Source organism: Poeciliopsis prolifica, unplaced genomic scaffold, assembly GCF_027474105.1.
Source record: "Poeciliopsis prolifica strain line A6 unplaced genomic scaffold, Auburn_PproV2 SCAFFOLD015, whole genome shotgun sequence".
Lineage (NCBI taxonomy): Eukaryota > Metazoa > Chordata > Actinopteri > Cyprinodontiformes > Poeciliidae > Poeciliopsis > Poeciliopsis prolifica.
Window position 1 is genome coordinate 6,776,578 of NW_026562390.1, and position 18,067 is coordinate 6,794,644.

General features: G+C 36.8%; 1 protein-coding gene across 3 annotated transcripts in view; it reads right to left on the bottom strand.

Annotated features, from left to right (window-relative positions):
• The window catches only part of LOC129366452 (rab GTPase-activating protein 1), a 63,206-nt gene extending 45,487 nt beyond the window's left edge, over positions 1-17,719 (bottom strand). The window contains exons 1-7 of one of the 3 annotated variants that reach the window (XM_055040302.1): positions 17,616-17,719; positions 9,251-9,483; positions 7,571-7,600; positions 6,581-6,836; positions 5,418-5,628; positions 5,126-5,300; positions 607-767 (exon numbers count right to left, since the gene is read on the bottom strand). In XM_055040302.1, the coding sequence (XP_054896277.1) occupies positions 607-767; positions 5,126-5,300; positions 5,418-5,628; positions 6,581-6,836; positions 7,571-7,600; positions 9,251-9,403 (986 nt within the window). In that variant the 5' untranslated portion in view covers positions 9,404-9,483; positions 17,616-17,719. Of the gene's footprint in view, positions 1-606; positions 768-5,125; positions 5,301-5,417; positions 5,632-6,580; positions 6,837-7,570; positions 7,601-9,250; positions 9,484-17,615 lie in introns of all 3 variants that reach the window. The other 2 variants (XM_055040301.1, XM_055040303.1) reach the window with 2 other exon arrangements.
• Between the last annotated feature and the right edge of the window lie 348 nt (positions 17,720-18,067).

An 18,067-nucleotide genomic window follows, 5' to 3' on the forward strand; every position in this document is an offset into this window, starting at 1 on the left:
CCTGTTTGAAGGACACTAATAATAATGAACTCAAAGCTAATGAGGAGAAAATGTAGAGTCTAAAAATAATTCTGTATTTTTTTTGTTTGTTTTCTGTGATTCAATCATGTAGAACAAGCTTTCTCGCGAACACACGGATGTGACTCAATATTACAGAAAAACAAAAATAAAATTAAAAATAGGTCAAAGATGTGATGAATGTAGATGTAGAAAAGGCAGGAACTTTCTGTTTTGCTTTCTTATCTGCATCACTAGGAAGAGCCTGTGTGTATGTTTCTCGTTTCTCTCAACAGCTATTCTTCTATGTTTTGAATCCAACACAAAGTGAAGGAATTGCAAGATTTTTTCCATTTATAGCATCAAAACATGTCTCTTTATTTTTATCTAGTTTCTAAAAAGTAAATCAGTGTACATGACTCCTTCAAGGCCTGAACATGCCGGGATTGCTTAGTTTTAAAAGGTAGAAAATAGATTTTTGTCCATTATTTGAGCAGTCAATCAAAAGAATAAAAAAAAATATGATTATGAGCTTCAACTGATTAAACGGTGCATCTCTAAATTACACTCTATGCAAGTACGAATCAAGAATCTTGAATGTGAATTTACCTGAAAGTACCCTTGCCATCATCTTCCCTGATTTCCAGACTAACAGTGAAGGTGAACAAGTCGCTGTCAGGGGTGAGTGGGGCATTCTGCTGAGATGACAGCAGTGCCTTCTTAGCTGACCTCCGGAAGGCTGTGGCAAAGCTGTACAGTATCCGGCTCACCTGGAAGCAGAGGCGAACAACATGCAGTCAGCCACTAACAAAATTAATACTTGAGGGAAACGGAATACAATCTAATATAATACATTTCTGACATACAATTTATTCAAAGTCTCTGTATCAATAAGATTTATTTATAATATCTATTAGGGGTGCTGGCAAAGTCATTAAGAAACTACAACTCAGTTTTTCTTCTGTAGGTTTTGAAAAAGAAAAAAAAACATCTTTTAATTTTCATCATAGCTCGTTAGAGAACTTCGTATCTGAGGCCTCATGCATAAAGCATGCGTGCACACAAAATGTGCGGCGCCATATTTTACGCACAAGTCGGCATCTATGACAATTAACTTTGCGTCAAACATTCCCCTCCATCATTCCATGTTTTTCCGAAATCATGCAGCCCTGTTTCACTGCTTAGAAGTATAATTTAACAGTAAAATATGCTGTGTAATTCTTTAAAAAATTACACAGTTCAAAATAAAGCGTGACTGGAGTTGGCAACTGCAAGAATATTATAAACAAAGTGGATGAGAGTGCTTGAGCTTTTCACAATGACCTATGCATATACAGCTTTGAAGCTACACCAGGGGGCTAAACAAAAGAAGAACTGAGCTTACGTAAGTTGTCATAAGACCATCTACTTTCCATGGAAAAGTAACTATGCTTATGAATGGAGTAATGTGTTGCATGTGTTTGTCTAGCTCAGGGGAGTGCGTGTGTTGATTTAGCTTATCCAGTGGCTCTGAATGACTTCAACCAAAACTAATTTATTAAATTGAAAATTTAATTGAACAAATTTCTTTGAAATTAAGAGAATGAAGGCTTGTTTTAGTAGTTAATGTGAAAACATGCCAAGAGCTTAGCTTTTTTATTTCTTTTAAGTCACTGGGCTGTTAAGTACATGCTTTATTATTTAACCCTCCTGTGATCGTAGCGTGATGTTCAGGGGGAAGAAGGCAAAAGTCATAATCAGACAGTGGTGAAGCAGGGGTGCTGCAGAAGGATTGCTCTGTCAGACCATCAATTCCTGAAACCATTCAAAATAAAAACCTGTAAAAGCACACGTGGGGTCAGAGGGTCCCCGCCAGACCATGCACTTGTGGGGTCCAAATGACCCTGTCTCTTACGATTGCAGGAGGGTTAAAAGCACCAAATCAGGCTATGTTATGTATAAAAATAACATAGCTTCACTCTTTCCAAAATGTTTTATTTTCATTGTCATAGGAGTTTAACATAGTTTGCAGCCCTAGTTGAAAGGATAAGTAACAAGCAGAAGCGGATGCACAATATATTGAAACTAACATTGGTATCGGCAGATGTTGGTATGTTTCCCTCATCTTGTCAATTGTTTTTGGAGGGGAAGTTGAGGAGGTTGGTCGTTTAACAGAATTTTTTGGAGAAGAATTAGCCAGTGGAGTATGGCCCCTTAACACTAAACAGACAAGTCTGGATTACGAGAAGCAGCAGAATGGGTTCTGGTAAATCTCCAAAATCAAAACTGGGTACAGGTAGAGCCTGCCAAGAAGGAAGTGATAATTTAGTCACATTCTCTAAATGTGCCTTTCCCCCAGTGAGTCCTTTGACTTCAGATTATTACAGACAGATGTGTCTGTGTTAAGGAAGACCCCTCTATCCCAGCTTGAGGCTCACTCTAAAGCACTTTTTGATCATTTCTAAAAGTGGTAAACAACAAAGCTTGTGAGTACAGGGAGATGATGTGGGGAAACTGCTGTCATCAATGAATAACAAGACCTTTTTTGTTTATTTAGACCTGAGAATAAGGCAGTGTTTGTTTTGTCCCTGGTAAAGAGGAAGAACATTAGGGGACTGCAGAGGGGCTATTTCATAAGGCACCAAATGAGAATGGAAGTGAGCATTGGAGGGGGGTTAAGAAAGCTAAATGGAGGTGGTCTTTCCCTTGTGTTGATAGAAAGAATAACATTTAACACAATAGAAGTGTTGTTCCCTGCTCAGCTTAATGTTCAAGTAACTGTTTCCAGATTTTATTGTTTTCAGATGGATTTCTTCTTCTACAGCGAGAAGGAGCTTTTCCAGCACACTCATTGCAAATGTATGTAGTCTGACATATCCCAGCGTGACATTTACCAATTCTCATTTATCCCCCCAACTGAAAAAAATAAAAATAAAAAAAAGGAACTTGATTCCACTAAATAAAGTTTCTTCTCTTCTCTCTTTTTTTTACATTTTCTAATTTAGGAAGCCAAACCGAACAAAAACTGATGTGAGATTTAAAGAAAGAGCTAATACAGAAAGGGTTTGCCTCTATGTTGTTTCCATAAGTTTTACACCAGAATCGTTTTGGAAAGGAAAAAAAACAACAGAAGACATTTCAGATCAGTCAAGGTATTGACACATTTTAGATGTCGACATTATAAATTTTTCCATATTTACTTTCCTGAGTTTTCAAACACTCAAAAGGCATTTTGAAGAAAAAAGTAACGTAGTGATAGGAATTTAAAGCACATTAAAGCGGCAAAACTAGAAAGTGGATGAATGGAAGAAGTGCAGGATTGATGGAAAAAGAAATGACCGATGGGTAGACAAATGGATTAAAAGACAGGTGCAAATGGATGGAGGGACTGACAGATAGACCGAAGGAGGAAGAGACTGATGGGTGAAGGTAGGACAGAAAAATTAGATGGATGAATGAAACCATAAATACATGAATGGATACAACATTCAGTAGGAAATGTTAAAATTCAAGACTATGCAAAAGTCTTGCTCTTTGCAAACCTTTGCAGTTTGACCTGGTGAAGAGCTGTTTAAAAAAAATAGAAAGATTTTTATTTTCAATACTAAAAAACTTGCTAATTTTAAGAAATTTTAAACATTTTAAAGTCTACAATCCAAACAGGAAATATCTGACAAATTACCATTGAACTGTGAACGTTTTAGCATTCCATTAATTGGAGGAAGCAATCTCAAAATATATACCTAGGGAAATTTAAATAGAAGAATAAGTTTAAATTACACTATTTTTCTAAAACAAACTTGTGAAACTGAACAGATGTGTTTTGCAAAGCCTAATAAATACATTTATGCTGACAACCAGCAACTGCGAGCTGAGAAAGAGAAATTGCTGGGTGTGAGACACAGTGGGGCTCTCCATCAGGAAACCAGCAATTATTGGAAACAAGCTAAGGGGCCTGAGTCCACAAAGGAGGTGGTGTAAGAACAAGGGAGTAGCATGCTTCATGCGTGCAGAGTGAGAAAATACACATTTGTTTTTCTGAGCACAGAAAATGCTTTAAACAGAAGAGTGTGTAGCTCAGTACTTGGGTGAGAGGAATGAAAAATGAAGGTGTGGTAAAATTAAAACTGAAAACGTGAAGAAAATGGGAGAACTGGGCCACAGAGAATTCAAGTTACTTATAAAAAAAAATGTTACAGAGAAATATCCTTGTTTGAATGTGTAAGTGTGAATTTGACTGGGCTAGTACTCTTTAAGTGCTATGGTGTGAGCATATCTATTCTTGGTTGGTGTCTGAGGCTCTGGACAATGGGATGAAATGGGACTATTAAAGCAGTGTCTGTCTGAAGGCTCTTAGTTATACTGAGTGCTTTCATGTGGGAGGAATCAGGTCACTGAACACAGCAGCTGTACATTAACCCAATTTTTCAGTAAGTATGTTCCCTCTTCTCAAATCTGTGGAGCCTTTTACATACCTGCAATGTCAATTCCTTCGATTTTGCAAAACGCAATTTTGAAAAATCTGGCTTGCAAAACTGCAAACACAATGCATATCTGAATGCCATGATGGGATAAATATTTCACTGATCAATTAGATTTTAATTCTGTTGCATGTACAACATGTACTTTTCTGCCATGTGCAATTTTAATTACAATCTATGCATTATTTTTTGAAAGTTGTTTCTAGTTCTGTGATTCTATGTTTGGCTAAGTGTTCGTGAAGATTTTTATGTATTAACTGTATTGCTGCGTTTGGAAGAAGGTGCCCATATGGGGTGCACTATTTGCTGTTCATTCGAAAGAAGCCATGTTCGTGTGAAGCCATGATTCTTTCCTGGAGCAAATTAGACCTGCCTTTTTAAATAATGTTTCTTTCCTTGGTGAAGCCATTAACAAGACCTATTTTGTCTTTTCCAAATGAAAATCTCGCTTAAGTTATTTTTTTCTGTCTCATTCGTCTCCTCCCAACGAGTACACCAACTGAATCTGTTACACTGGACAGCAGCTGGAACATTTTATTTTTTGAAGTGCTCTCCGATGACATTTGTTGTCATCGGTGCCACATAAAATCAAATAAACTTACCTTACCTTGGCAGCAAAGTCTGAGATACAGTTTGTATGTTTCATAAAGTATAAATAAAATTCTTACCGCCTCTCGGATTTGGCAGCGGAACACGTGAATCCTGAAGATCTCTGCGTTGTGGTGGCTCTCGGTGAAGGCGAAGCAGTCGCTCTCTGGTGTGCCATCATGTCCTCGGACACAGAACAGGATCTTATAAATGGGGTAATTGGCAATTTCTGTGTTGTTGTGGGGGTCCAACAATCTGTTAAAACAAGAAATATAATTTTTTTTTTAAGTGTTATCTTCAGTTTCTTATGTCCCATGTGTATAATATATTTTGTTTTAATAAGTGCTTGGTCAACCTTTTTGTTGTACCAACCTGACAGTGCCTTCAGACACGCCTGGCACTGAAAGTGTGACATCCAGAGGGAGTTGGCACTGCCCTCGGAGAATGCTCATCATTCGTAGGGCCTCCACTTCACTTCGGGGGGCGTTGACGGAGGCACACCCCAGATATGTTAGCTGGCTGAACACAACGCTGTCCTCATCTGGAATTGGACTGCAAGGGCTTCCCTCTGATGACGATTCATCTGCTGCAGAGCACAGGAGTAAAAACGCAAGGAATGGAGAGGCAACGTTTACTTTAAGGCTGAAACAAATAAACAGATTAATCATTCTGAAGCAGTTATTGAAATAATTGTCAACTTATTGAGTAATCATGTAATCGTTAACTAGAGTTGTGCAGATCCACTCGTGGATGCACATGTAGGTGAATAAACATGTGTGCCACTCTGCAGCACTTCTCAGAAGGAGAAAAAAATCTGGTACAATCAGCAGCACCCTGAACTCAGGTAATATGGTAATATAAGGAATCCAACAACCATTTGGTTGGTTTTGCAACAGAGCTAAGGAAGGCAGACACAGTCTCCAAAGCAGCATTTCAAAGGCAAACTGATCAAATTCATGGGAAAATGACTTAATTAGGACTACTGGTAAGCCTTTTACTGGACTCAGCTGAAAATATAGTCTGGCTTTGCTTTTGTATTTGAGTAAGAGAAATGTAGAATTTATTGAAGGAACAATTTGCATTGCTGGGTTTTAAAGTTTGCCTCTATTGAATGTATATTTCAAATTCAATTATGAAAAAATTATGTTCTGAAAGAAAAACAAGTTTAAATCTAATTTGGAAAAATGTTTGACTTCATGTGTTTGTTTGGTTTAATCAACCAAAGGATTCAAGAATTCAACCCTGGAGTTCTTGAATAAAAAAAATAAAAATAAATAAATAAATCAATTTGGTTAAAATTGTGAAATTAATGTCTGAAGTTAATGATGGAACAATAACATAATATAATATAAATGTTCTATTTATATAAATGTTCTATTTTTAATATAAATGTTCTATTTTTAATGTATCTCTAAGTTTGCATGGGTAATGTGTTCATTTTTATCCTATGAATCAATTAATCAGTTAGTAAAATGGTCTTTCATTGCAGCCCTACTTTACTTGTTTAAGACTGAAACAATGCCATTCTTCCCCACCTCTGTAAGACCTCTCATTCAGCTCACTCTCCTGGGCCGTTTGAACAGGGAGCACCATCTCCAGCTTGGGTGGAGGTGAACTTAATGGGTCAGTGCCTGCCGGTACAGGGGACGTCACGTTAGGAAGAACCCCATGGTCTCTTGGGCCAAGGCTGCTCATCCCTTCCAATCCGAGCTCAGCGTCTGCCACTGACGGGTCCATGAGGACGTCCTCCAACTCCCTCTGGAGCTGCTGCTCACTCCCATTCCCCACAATCTGATGCACGCATATCAAAATAAGACAGAAATATAGGGGCGAAAAATATTGCAAGTTAATATAAGAACATGAAAAATAAAAAGACCTGCGCAGCAATCGCCGTGAGAGATGGAAGCCAGCAGCAAGCGCATCCCAACCGCTTACCAACAGCTTACACCTGATTTTACAATTCAGTTTGAGTGATTGTAACCTTCTTTTAAAAAATCAAGTTGTGCTTGGTGATGGTTTTAAAGATATAATCTCATCAGTTTTCATTTAATATTAGTGATTAGTAGCAGGTCAGTATAGGGTGTATAACACCTCCACATGGAGGGCAGAGTGAAATAAGACAAACTGCATCGGAGGCTTTTTGTACTGACTGAGGTCAGTGGCTTATTACACTTTTATTGAAAGACAAACTCAATTAAGACAATATCTAATCCATTGTCTAAATACTGTTTCACTCAAATGTCTATTTCCAGCTGAATAGATGCTACACAAATAGTTCATTACATCACTTATTTACAGGTATAGCTGCGAGCTTGGGCAGGTAGCGTAATACTATCAGTGTAACCCATCATTAACAGCCAAATATTACAAAGTCACCCCACAATAATAAGTGAAACAAATACAGGAAGCTGGAATAATCACAGACAGGATCACCACTAAATCACATCACAGAGATAAAGCAAAAGAAAGCAAAAGACATTGCTCTCAGAGAAGGAAAAGAAAATAAGCAGGAGAAGAGGACTGACCTTAAAGCTGACCCCTTCCTCTGAAATCACCTGCATAACAAACAACAAGTTTAGACACACTGGCTCTTCTCCTGACTAGATGGGCTGGCTGGGCGGCCAATGTGCAAGAAAATATGTCGCCAAAAAAAGGAAAAAAAAAAAAAAACATGATGTCAGAATGAGTGGGGCTCAATGGATGGAGTGATTTCTTTCTACACGGTGAGGAAAGTGAACAGGTGCCGGTCAGGCGCTGCTTTTCATATATCTGACAGCGAGCTGAGGACGCTAAGAAGGTCTCAGGAAAGCTTCCCTGACTGCTGATCAAATCAGCTAAAAGGGAAAGTGTCATATCCACAAGCATTATGAAGCAGCAGAAATACCAATGGTCTGCAAATAGGTAGGCAACTCCATGCTAATCTGGCGCCATCTACTGATACAACAAAGGAAGTAGGGGTGAAGGAAACCTAGGGAAGACAAGCAAACCACTTCGTCCAAAATCAAAAGTAAAAATGCAAAACTGAACCCATAACCAGTCTCAAAATCCATGATCATCCAGAATAAGTGATAAATAGCAATTAACTAAACTATAACAAGGCAAAGCTTTGTTCACCACAACACAGTTCATTAAAGCATAATTTTATTACAGTCAGCTGACTGACAGAAGATGGCGGTCATTTTCCAAAGACTCACCTTTCATTCTCTAAAGGTTTTAGAATGCAAACAAACTGCAAGCTTCTAATTTATATAATTAACTAGAGATAACAAGGTTTAGGAGTGTGTTAAGAAAATGTGAAAGTAAATTACTCAGATCTAAATTTATGAGAAAAGTGTAGAATGAGAATAAAAAAGCAACACAAGAAATGGTTAGTCATATGAATGCAATCTAAACTATACATGAGAAAAGATGAAAAGATTTACAGACGAGTGATGAATCAATTAATCCTTACAAATGGTGACTCCTCAATCTGCAAATAGATTTATAAAACTTCATGTAAATCAGCTTTGCTCTCGCGTTAGAGAACGCTGACATGTTGCTATTTACCCTGTAGGACAAATTTTGATGACACTGCAAAGTGCGTTTCATGTATTCATACTCCTTGATTGTTTTGTCATGTTATGACAAAAACCTTCAACACAAACTAGTGCAGTGCTGTAAATTTCAATCAAAGTAATAGTACAAAATCTGAAAATGTGACATGTATTTTGAATTATTTACTGTATTACTGTGTGTGTGCGCACGTGTGTGTGTGTGCTAGTGATTAAGTCTATAGGTGTGTGTTTGTGTGATTAGAAAGCAATTTGTAGCGTTAGATTTTCTGTTTTATTTTATTATTGTCTTGTATATTAAATTTTGTGATGTGTCCAGGGACTGCAGATGTAAATTAGCTTATATCACAATGTGGTACAGCCCATCAAATGGTGACATTTATGTTTGAACTGTACATTGTAAACTTTACAAATACAGTTTTTTTTTAAATTATTTTAGAAATGTGAAATTTACAATTATGCACTACTTATTTCTGGTCTGTCACATAAAATCACTGCATTGAGGATTGTGGTTGTAATTCAAGAAAATGTGAAAAGGTTTTTGGGGTATGAATACTTTCACAAAGCACTGTATGTTTCCAACTTTCTGTAAGTCCACCCCTTCAAAAAATATATGGTACTGGCCCTTAGCCCTTCCACACCACCCATCCTTACCTTCAGTCCCGTCTTTTCGTCATCACTGCCATTATTCGTGGATGAAGGTGTCTCATCCCCCAGTCGGGACACGAGGACAAAGTCCTCACTGTTGAGAGTGGACACTGAGTCTGAAGATACACTAATCTTCCCCACAGAGCCCTTGTCATCCATGGCTGCCACTTTTAATTTCGACCCTGCTGCTCATGAATGGAAGACAGGAGGAGGAGGTGTAGAGAGATGAGCAAAATCACCTGGAAAAGCAAAAAATAAAATAAAAAAAAAACATTCATGGTGATAGCAGTCATGAAGGAAATGAAAGCCTCTTTTGGTCAAGCAGAAACTTGACCCAAACTCTAAGAATGAGGAAGAATCTGATTTATTTTTAAATGTTTTTTGGAGCAGCTGAAGGAAAAACAAAACCAATAAAACATAAATTAAAAGTGAAGTTCAGTTTAAATGTTAGTGGTAAACAATTGAAAATAAAAATGTAGTAAGCACAACGGGGTTTTTTTTTTCTTCTCCTTAGTAATGTGTATTTTAGTAGAACAAGTAAGATGAATGCTTAATTGTTTGCTGCAAAGTAAAAGTTGGGCTGATCCACATGTAAGTACGGAACTAAATAAAAAGCCACTCTGCTATAAATATTTAATCACTGTCAGTATTTCCCCTTAAAATAAAGGTTCTGTTCACTGGCAGTCACACTTGTTAAATACAAGAATATGAAGGCCAGGAGAAGGTGCCAATGCATGGAACAGGAAGAAAGGTTTAAAAGAAAGTTCTGGAAGTGACTACTTCCTGGTTCTCCCCTTCCTTTTCTCATCTCCTTCCATTTTCTCTGGATATCCCTTACTTTATGTATGAAACTCCCTTTCTACTAAAACCACTTCCAACAGCAGAACAAAAAAGGAGAAAAGATCACACCAGTTAACATTTTCTATCACTACAGATGTGACTGTAACGTTCTTGGAAAAAAAAACCTCTAAAACTTTGTTCATTTGTTTTCTTGTTTGCTTTTTACGGTGATGTGCTGCCAAAAACGTTGTCAACGGCAAACTTACAGCTATGACTTTACATCAGTACAAATAGCAACGAGTGCTGTTCAGAGGCTCCTGAGAGTTAACTTTTACTGTCCTTCTATTGCAGAAACACCACGATTCATAATGCAATACACGATATGACCCAACTGAGAAACTTGTTACTGTTACTACAGTCTCACACAAACACACTTGTGCTGGATCCTTTCACTGTTTATGACCATTGTTCCTACACATCCCATTTCTCTCCTGTGCTACTGCTAATCACCCGCCTTAGGCTGGTTATCTGTATTTGCTTTACAGCATTTAAGCCCTACTGATAAGGGCTTACCAGTTTTTGCATGTGTCCACTGCTATTTTATTTAACAATTTACCTTTGATGATGAGATTCAAGTTTTTGAGGCTCGAAGGCCTCGATGCCATCACCCTAAAGTTTAAGTCCCTTTACAGAGTTTGTGTCAGAATCAAGTCGGAACTTCCAAAATAAGAATTATTTCTACTCAAAAGAAGAATGCAATACATCATTATAAAATTACTTAACAGGAAACACAGAGATGTTTTCTAAAATATTTTTCTACAAGTCAGAGAAATGAGGACTTAGTCTGATTGTATTTAACTGAAATCTCCCCTAATTTCCTGGTTTGCTGTTCTGCTACAATAGATGGGAACTGGGATATTAGATTATGATAAGAGTTTTGATTGATTGTTGTCACAATAAATTACAATAAACAATGCTTGAAATTTTCCAAAACTCTGTACTGTAGGGATTGTTTTACCATTTTCTCTGCTGTTTGTTCAATGAGAACATAAATAAATATAAATACATTTGAAAATATGATTTAAATGCAGTTACTGTGTGCAGCCTAGTGATATGAATCACATCTTTATGTGGCTGGTGTCCTAAAGAAGCACATTCCAAATGTTTTTTGAGAGCAGTGTTTGTGGAGCTGTGATTGCTGTCATGCAGTCACAGCCATACCTAAAGTTACAGAAAAAAGCAGTAATAAATAGTTATCGTAATTTTCATCATTCTCACAATAGTACCACAAAATACTGTGATGAAACTGAAAAGTCCATGTCGCTCACCTCAAGTTCATTTACGTATCAGAAAGCAAGAAAAGACTAGAAACCACATGATGGGAAAAGAAAACAAAAACAGCTGTCATGACCATTAACGAGTGCTCACACACATAGGAACACATCTGTATACAAAATCTAACACTGTCTATTTAACTGGCAGCTCTGACACTTACAATGGCCGCCTTGTCACCCTGACTTCCTCCTTGGCCTCAGCAACAAATCTCTGCCAAGCCGTGCTGTTCTTTAGCAGTGCCTTGCTGCAAGGCAGGGCACTGCCTTGCAGGGACAAAACAACTATTCCTCTAAAGAGACATTGACTTTTTTTTATGACTGAACTGATATACATAAAAAAGGCCTACAATTTAGTTGCAAGCTGTGTCATCCAGCACATCTCTGAGTATTATTTGTTAATGTCAATTAAAAATGCTGAATTATAATGAAACTGAATATATTTCTATTTCAAAAACATTTGAAATTAAAATTAGAACATTTTATAATGCACTAAGACACTTGTTTTTTTTTTTACTTTTCAATCAAGCATCTGAGGTTATTTGTCTTAAACTAAATTATTGTGCTTCAATAATAAAAAAAATCTGCAACAAAAATGAAAACCTCTTCTAAACTGTTTTGTTATCAGTGAGAGTCTACATATGTTCATAGATGTATAGTAACAGTGCTTTAGAGCAGTCAGGTCTGCATTTTTTTAGGACTGCAACCCAAATTATTAAATTAGAATCAGTTTCATCCAATTTTACTAGCATACAAATGATTCTGCAGCCTGCAAGTGATCTGCAATGGCTTGATATGAAAATATCATTTTTACCAATAAAGACTAACAAAAAGGGCATTTCTATATATAGTGGTAGTCAAACAGAAACAACATATCTCTGTAAATTGCATGATTAATGTCAAAGTCAGTGTAAAGATTTGGACTGGAAACAGGAAATCAGCTGTGCATGTTTGCATTTTGTTTTGCTTTGCTCACTCGCCCTCCCCAGCTGAACAGTCTGTTCTGGGCTGCCAGATGGGTCCTATGTGCACCTCAGGAGAGGGAGCACCACACAGCGCAACACAGAGCATTTAGAGTTGTCCTTTTCAAACTGTTGTCAAGTCTCTACCAGAGACGCAATAGGAAGCAAAGGAATGTAAGGTGAATCTCAACCACTAATAAATTTGAGTTTAGATTCCAGACATCCTGAGGATACAATACCTATCTCACTTCAGAGCCAAAAGGGAAAAATGCTCCTCCTGTAGTGCTGAACAGATTCCCAGACTTCAACAAACCCCTTCACTGTGAAAGACCAAGCATCAGACATGTTGTTACTTTTTTACAAACGCTTCATTAGCAGTGATGTGTCACAGCTTCTTTAGAAAGAGCAGAGCTCTGAAAACTTGACACTTTGCTGTAAATGTTCAAGCAATTATATTCATCATGATGGGTAACAACTGATAAGCAAACCTTGTTGAAAATATTAAGAAATGCTTTTTTGAATTGAAATTCTAAATCGATGTCTTTGATGTACCTTTGGGCAGATTTGTGAAAACAGATGATAGTAATGGTAAATTCATAACATGATACAACATTTGTTTTATTCTAGAAATTTGAATGGCAGGGTGTGTTTTAATTATAAGTAAGGATGTACAGCTCAACTAATCAAAGAATTAAATATGAATTTTCCACTAATCATTTCTGACCACTAATTAGCTAGTCCATTACTGAAAAATCTCATTTTTCATATTCCTTAAGTGCATCAAAAATAACCACTGGATATCATTTTTGGTAAATATATGCATCAACAAACCACATGCACATAGATGTATTTCAAGATCAGACATATGCCATCACAAATTTATCAGGGTAAACTTCTATTTTCTATTGGATTTAAATCATTACCACTATTGAAGAACCTGGAGAACCTTTGTAGAATCTATTACTCAAAGGTTTTACAGAAGAAGTAAAAACTGGAATTGACAAGTTAGACTTCTCGAAGAAATCAGTGTCCTTTAGAAAAAGCCTAATTGATGCACATCTGATTTTACCAAACAGAAGAAATCCAAATAATCCCTTAAAAACTAAAAATGAGCTGCAATTTTCAGAGCAGCGAAAGAAGGCCTGAACCATTCCTGGACAAGAAAATCAATAAAGACCTTTGTGAAGGACACAAGTGTCAAGTGTTAAAACCGAGAGATGGGAGGAAGCCATCCAAGACGCTCAGAAAATCAAATCATGGAATGAAGACAAAAATGTAAAAAGTTATCATAATGCAGGGCTTAAATTATTCAAAGTGCTAAACAAAAAATGTTGCATCTATTTTTAGTAGGATTACCATTTTCTAATTTAGAAACTTTATAGTTGAGCTATGAAAAAGATAGAAATCATACAACTGTGTACTAAAAGATAATAGTAAATACATCACAGTTATTGCCACATCTCAAATTAATATAATAAAATAAATGAATACAGGGTTTCCCGCAGTGTGTAATGAGTCTGGCGGGCCACCAGCCTTTACTTGGACCCTCACCAGGCTAAAAGTAACTTATTTATTTCAGGTCTTTTTATGTTTTCATTTTTTAAGACTTTATAGTAGGCATTCAAGCATTCAGATTCTTAACAAGTGATATTTTCAAAATTTTTAAAGCTATCAGTTCAAAATGAAAAATTTGAACTCAAAAACACGGCAGGCTGCAGAATAAATGACTGACTTAGTGCCCCAACCACCAGGCTCAGCGAGTTTCCTGGTATAAATACGACTGTTAAGCTCTACACAGAGTTCTGCAAACATTTTATGAGGTCAAGAGTCTGATGTGTAATTTCACAAAAACAATTCAGGCAGAAAGTTTAAAATCTAACTAAGCAAAGTTAATTTTCAGTTTGACTTGCAGGTTACAAGACTGCCAGAACTTATCCTGTGATCCCAACTACAGTTATTTTCTCATCAGCCTCTTTTCATGCCACAACTTATTTGTTTCTATCCAACACACTTGTTTTCATCTAATCCACTAACCTACTGTAAATGACACTGTCTCTATTAAAAATACAAATAAGCAAAATAAATGGTCAACAGTTTATCTAATATGTAAGCATTTCTTAATTCTCTGCCATTTCATGGAATTATTTGAAGAAGTTGCACAATCTGTTTTTAAATGAGATTTTATTAAGGCAGATCACCAAGGTGTTGCAAGAGTTGGGAAAGAATGTTGCAACATGTGTTTTTGTTTATGTTTTAATCAGTATAAAGCGTGATACAGCCATAAACTTTGCTTCCCTCACTTTTGTAGCTGCAGGTTAGAAGCATCACATTCTGGAATTACATCCCTCAGGGCAACTCGGAACGTCTTTACTGCAGCCTGCAACAGCAGCGACTATTATTCTCTGCGGGGAAATCTGCTACAAGCTTAATGGCCTTTGCATTCAGAACTGGAACCAGGTGACGCCAAGAGCACTGTGGCTGCAGACAAGAACAAGGACTGCCATCATGGCTGGCTTCCAAGATGCTGTGGAGCTGGAGCGGGTCCAACGGATGTTAGGCTGGTACAGACACAGCTAAGTACACAGCTTTGTTTTTCAATTGTGACAGAGTACTTTGCAATTAAAACTCTTGCAACAGAGAAGAGCAGTAATTATGTATTAAGTGAGGGAGTGTGTTCTAGGTCTCTGTGAAACACTGATTGTTGATGGCAGTAATATTTACAAAAAAAACAAATTGGTGATTTGCTATTTCAGTGGTTTTGTGAACGCATCATCAGCTGTAAAAATGTATAACATCTGACTTGAAGGATTTAGACTACAAAAAGCTGACTAAGATTTTTTTTTTCTTATGACTATGTTATACAATCACACAACTGTTCAGGATTCCTGACAGCAACAGCTGGTTTAAGTATTACAAGAGAGAAATATGCAGAGTAACTCCTTTCACACCTCTCACTGAGTTTGCTCTGATGTAAACAATGTCATAAAGATGAGGGTTTAGAACGGTTGCATGTGCAGAAATTGTATACAAGTTCTACAAAAGTAAAGGGCAATAAAAAAAATTTATTAAAATATCAATTTTGAATAATTAACTGTTATTAAATAACAAACTGTAACTTGCTACATGTGAATAAGATCAAATGTAACAATTCAAAATATACATACAAAGTCAATTCAACAAATGCCTCTTTTCAGACAAGTTTCAAATTTGAGGCAGATATCAGCATATATGAAGTAAGCCTTTCAGTGTCATTTTCTGATCTCTAGTCATGTGTAGTGATAGTTGTCTTGACAAGAATTGTCGCCGCAGTTTTCCTTAAATACAATTTTTAATGGATGATGGACATTTCTTTTTACAAATCCAAGCTGATGTGATATTTTGTCGTGTTGATGCTAATGAGAGAAATTTACAAAACTAACATTAAAAGTGACTTTTAGAAACACTGTAAACTTAAAGAGAGACCAGGAAGTAGACTATCCTAAAATAAATGCAATGCACTTTTTCTTAAAAGCCTTAAAAACTAAAATCTCTTAATTGTAACTAAAAATAAATGAATGTGTTCTGTGAAAATTAACACCATCATAGATACTGAAAACAAAATCAGCTTGTTGCTCACGAATCAGCAACTAATATTGAGTCTTTCTGATGAGTGAACGCAGCATACCTAAGCAACACCAGGTCACAATGATGACAACACACATAGGTGTGAAAGTTGTAATTCCGGCAAAAAAAGACTCAACTATTGTCAACATCTGCGAGGTGTTTGATACAACATCAGAGGAAACATAAAAATTGTCAGATGTTTCTGTTTCTCTACAGAGGCAATTCAGCAGTTCATTCAGGCTACGAATATAAGTGAGTTAGATGTCAGCAGACAGAAAGCTGAAGCTATTGCAGCAAACTTGTTCTGTTTTAGCATGTTAAAGAGTCCAAGATGATCTATCAGTAAAACAAGTATCAAGACATATTGGAAAACCTTAGGAATCTAACAGTGAACATAATTAGCTGACTTTAAGGGGAACACACAAAAGCTCTGCTGGCATTAATGTGAGCTGTACAAATGGTGAGATACCAAAGACATGTCAAAATAGGATCTCTAATTATTTAGTGATAATTATTTTTGCAATAATTAGCCAATTCATTGAAATAGAAACAAATTCCTATTCAACTCCAGAGCTGTGCAACACCAACTGCTCTCCTCATGATATGATATTATCTCTGCTCTTGATAACAAATAACTACTTAATCCCCATCAGAAAGGTTGATTAACACTCCTTTTTTATCACAATAAAAAAGGAGTGTTAATTTAACAATTATAAATAAGAAAATCTTTATTTAAAGTGGATTTTCCTTCCATTCAACTTTCCAATAATAAGACTGGATAAGGTACATTTAAATCTTCCTTTGCAATAATCATTTGCTTGGGATGGACAACAGTCAAGTCACAATTCTTCCCCACGATTGTGTAACATAACATTTCTACATATGTTTTTTTTTATCGTAAATTCAAATTTTCTGGCAACACAAAATTTTAGAGTGTTTTTATTAGACTATGTTGTAGGACAGTATGAAAACGATTCACTCTTCTGCTCAGTCAATATTAAAATCAGAGAAGTTTCATTCAAGGTATTATTAGCAGTCACATAAAACATATGACTATCTCAAGTAACTGTAAAAATGCAATAAGAATCTAAGTAAAGACCATAAAATAACTGGTTTATTTTTATTTGATTTGATTTTTTTAAATCCTCCGTGCAATATCCAGCAGATATATTGAGAAGATAATTAATACAACGAAGAAAACAACATAGAGTCTTTAACCTGAAACCCTTTTGTTCAGATGAAACAGTCATCTGAACAAAAACCAAACAGTTTCTGTTTGATAATGTTGGGTGAGCCTCGCCTCCTCTGATGTTAACTTATCGCTTCAGTTTGTTAGCCATCACCAATCTGCTTAACGTTAGCTAAGATAGCAACAGCAAAAATCGACTTCACGTAACTCAAATGTTTCATTACACGTTTACCATTTGGGCACGCTATCCCGTCACCGCAACGTAAGTAATGTAAACTGCTACGTTCAAGCGTTCGCAAGTATTTCCTGAATTAACCCAGCTGACTTGCTGGCGTTGGCCACAGCCTCACAGGCCATTACTTTATTATGGCTGCTGAGCTAACGCCTGTTAGCAGTGCTAACCCAGGCAGTTCGCACCAACAAACAGGCGCTTATCCTCAAAACAAATGTGACAGTCACTTCCGGCTTTGAAAATATTAAGCATGTGCAAAAGCAAACCCGCTTACCTTTAAGTCCACGGATTGTTTATTCCAATGGCGTTTGACAGGGCATTGCACTTTCTCGAGAACATCGGCAGCGAGCAGCATCCAGGAGAGCTGTAAACACAAGCCCAACCAACCCGCTGACACCTACACTGCGCATGCGCATACTGGCGCTCCTCAATCCCGTACCCAGAGTGCTGCTGAGCCAAGTGAGGTGAGGCGGTGGCCTCGATGACCTGAGATTAGATGCTTCTTGGTCACATGAAAGAATGTTACCCCTCACCTCAAGTCTTCAGCAGGAAAATTTTGTTTACCAGAAAAAATAATCCCAAATTAAAGTAAATGTTGAATTTAACAGTTTCTTATAAAGATGATGCTCAGGATTGCTGGTGCCTATCTTACACCCTGGACAGGTCACCAGTCAGAAACACACAAGACAAACACACTTGGGAGAATTTAGAGGCTGATTTACCTAA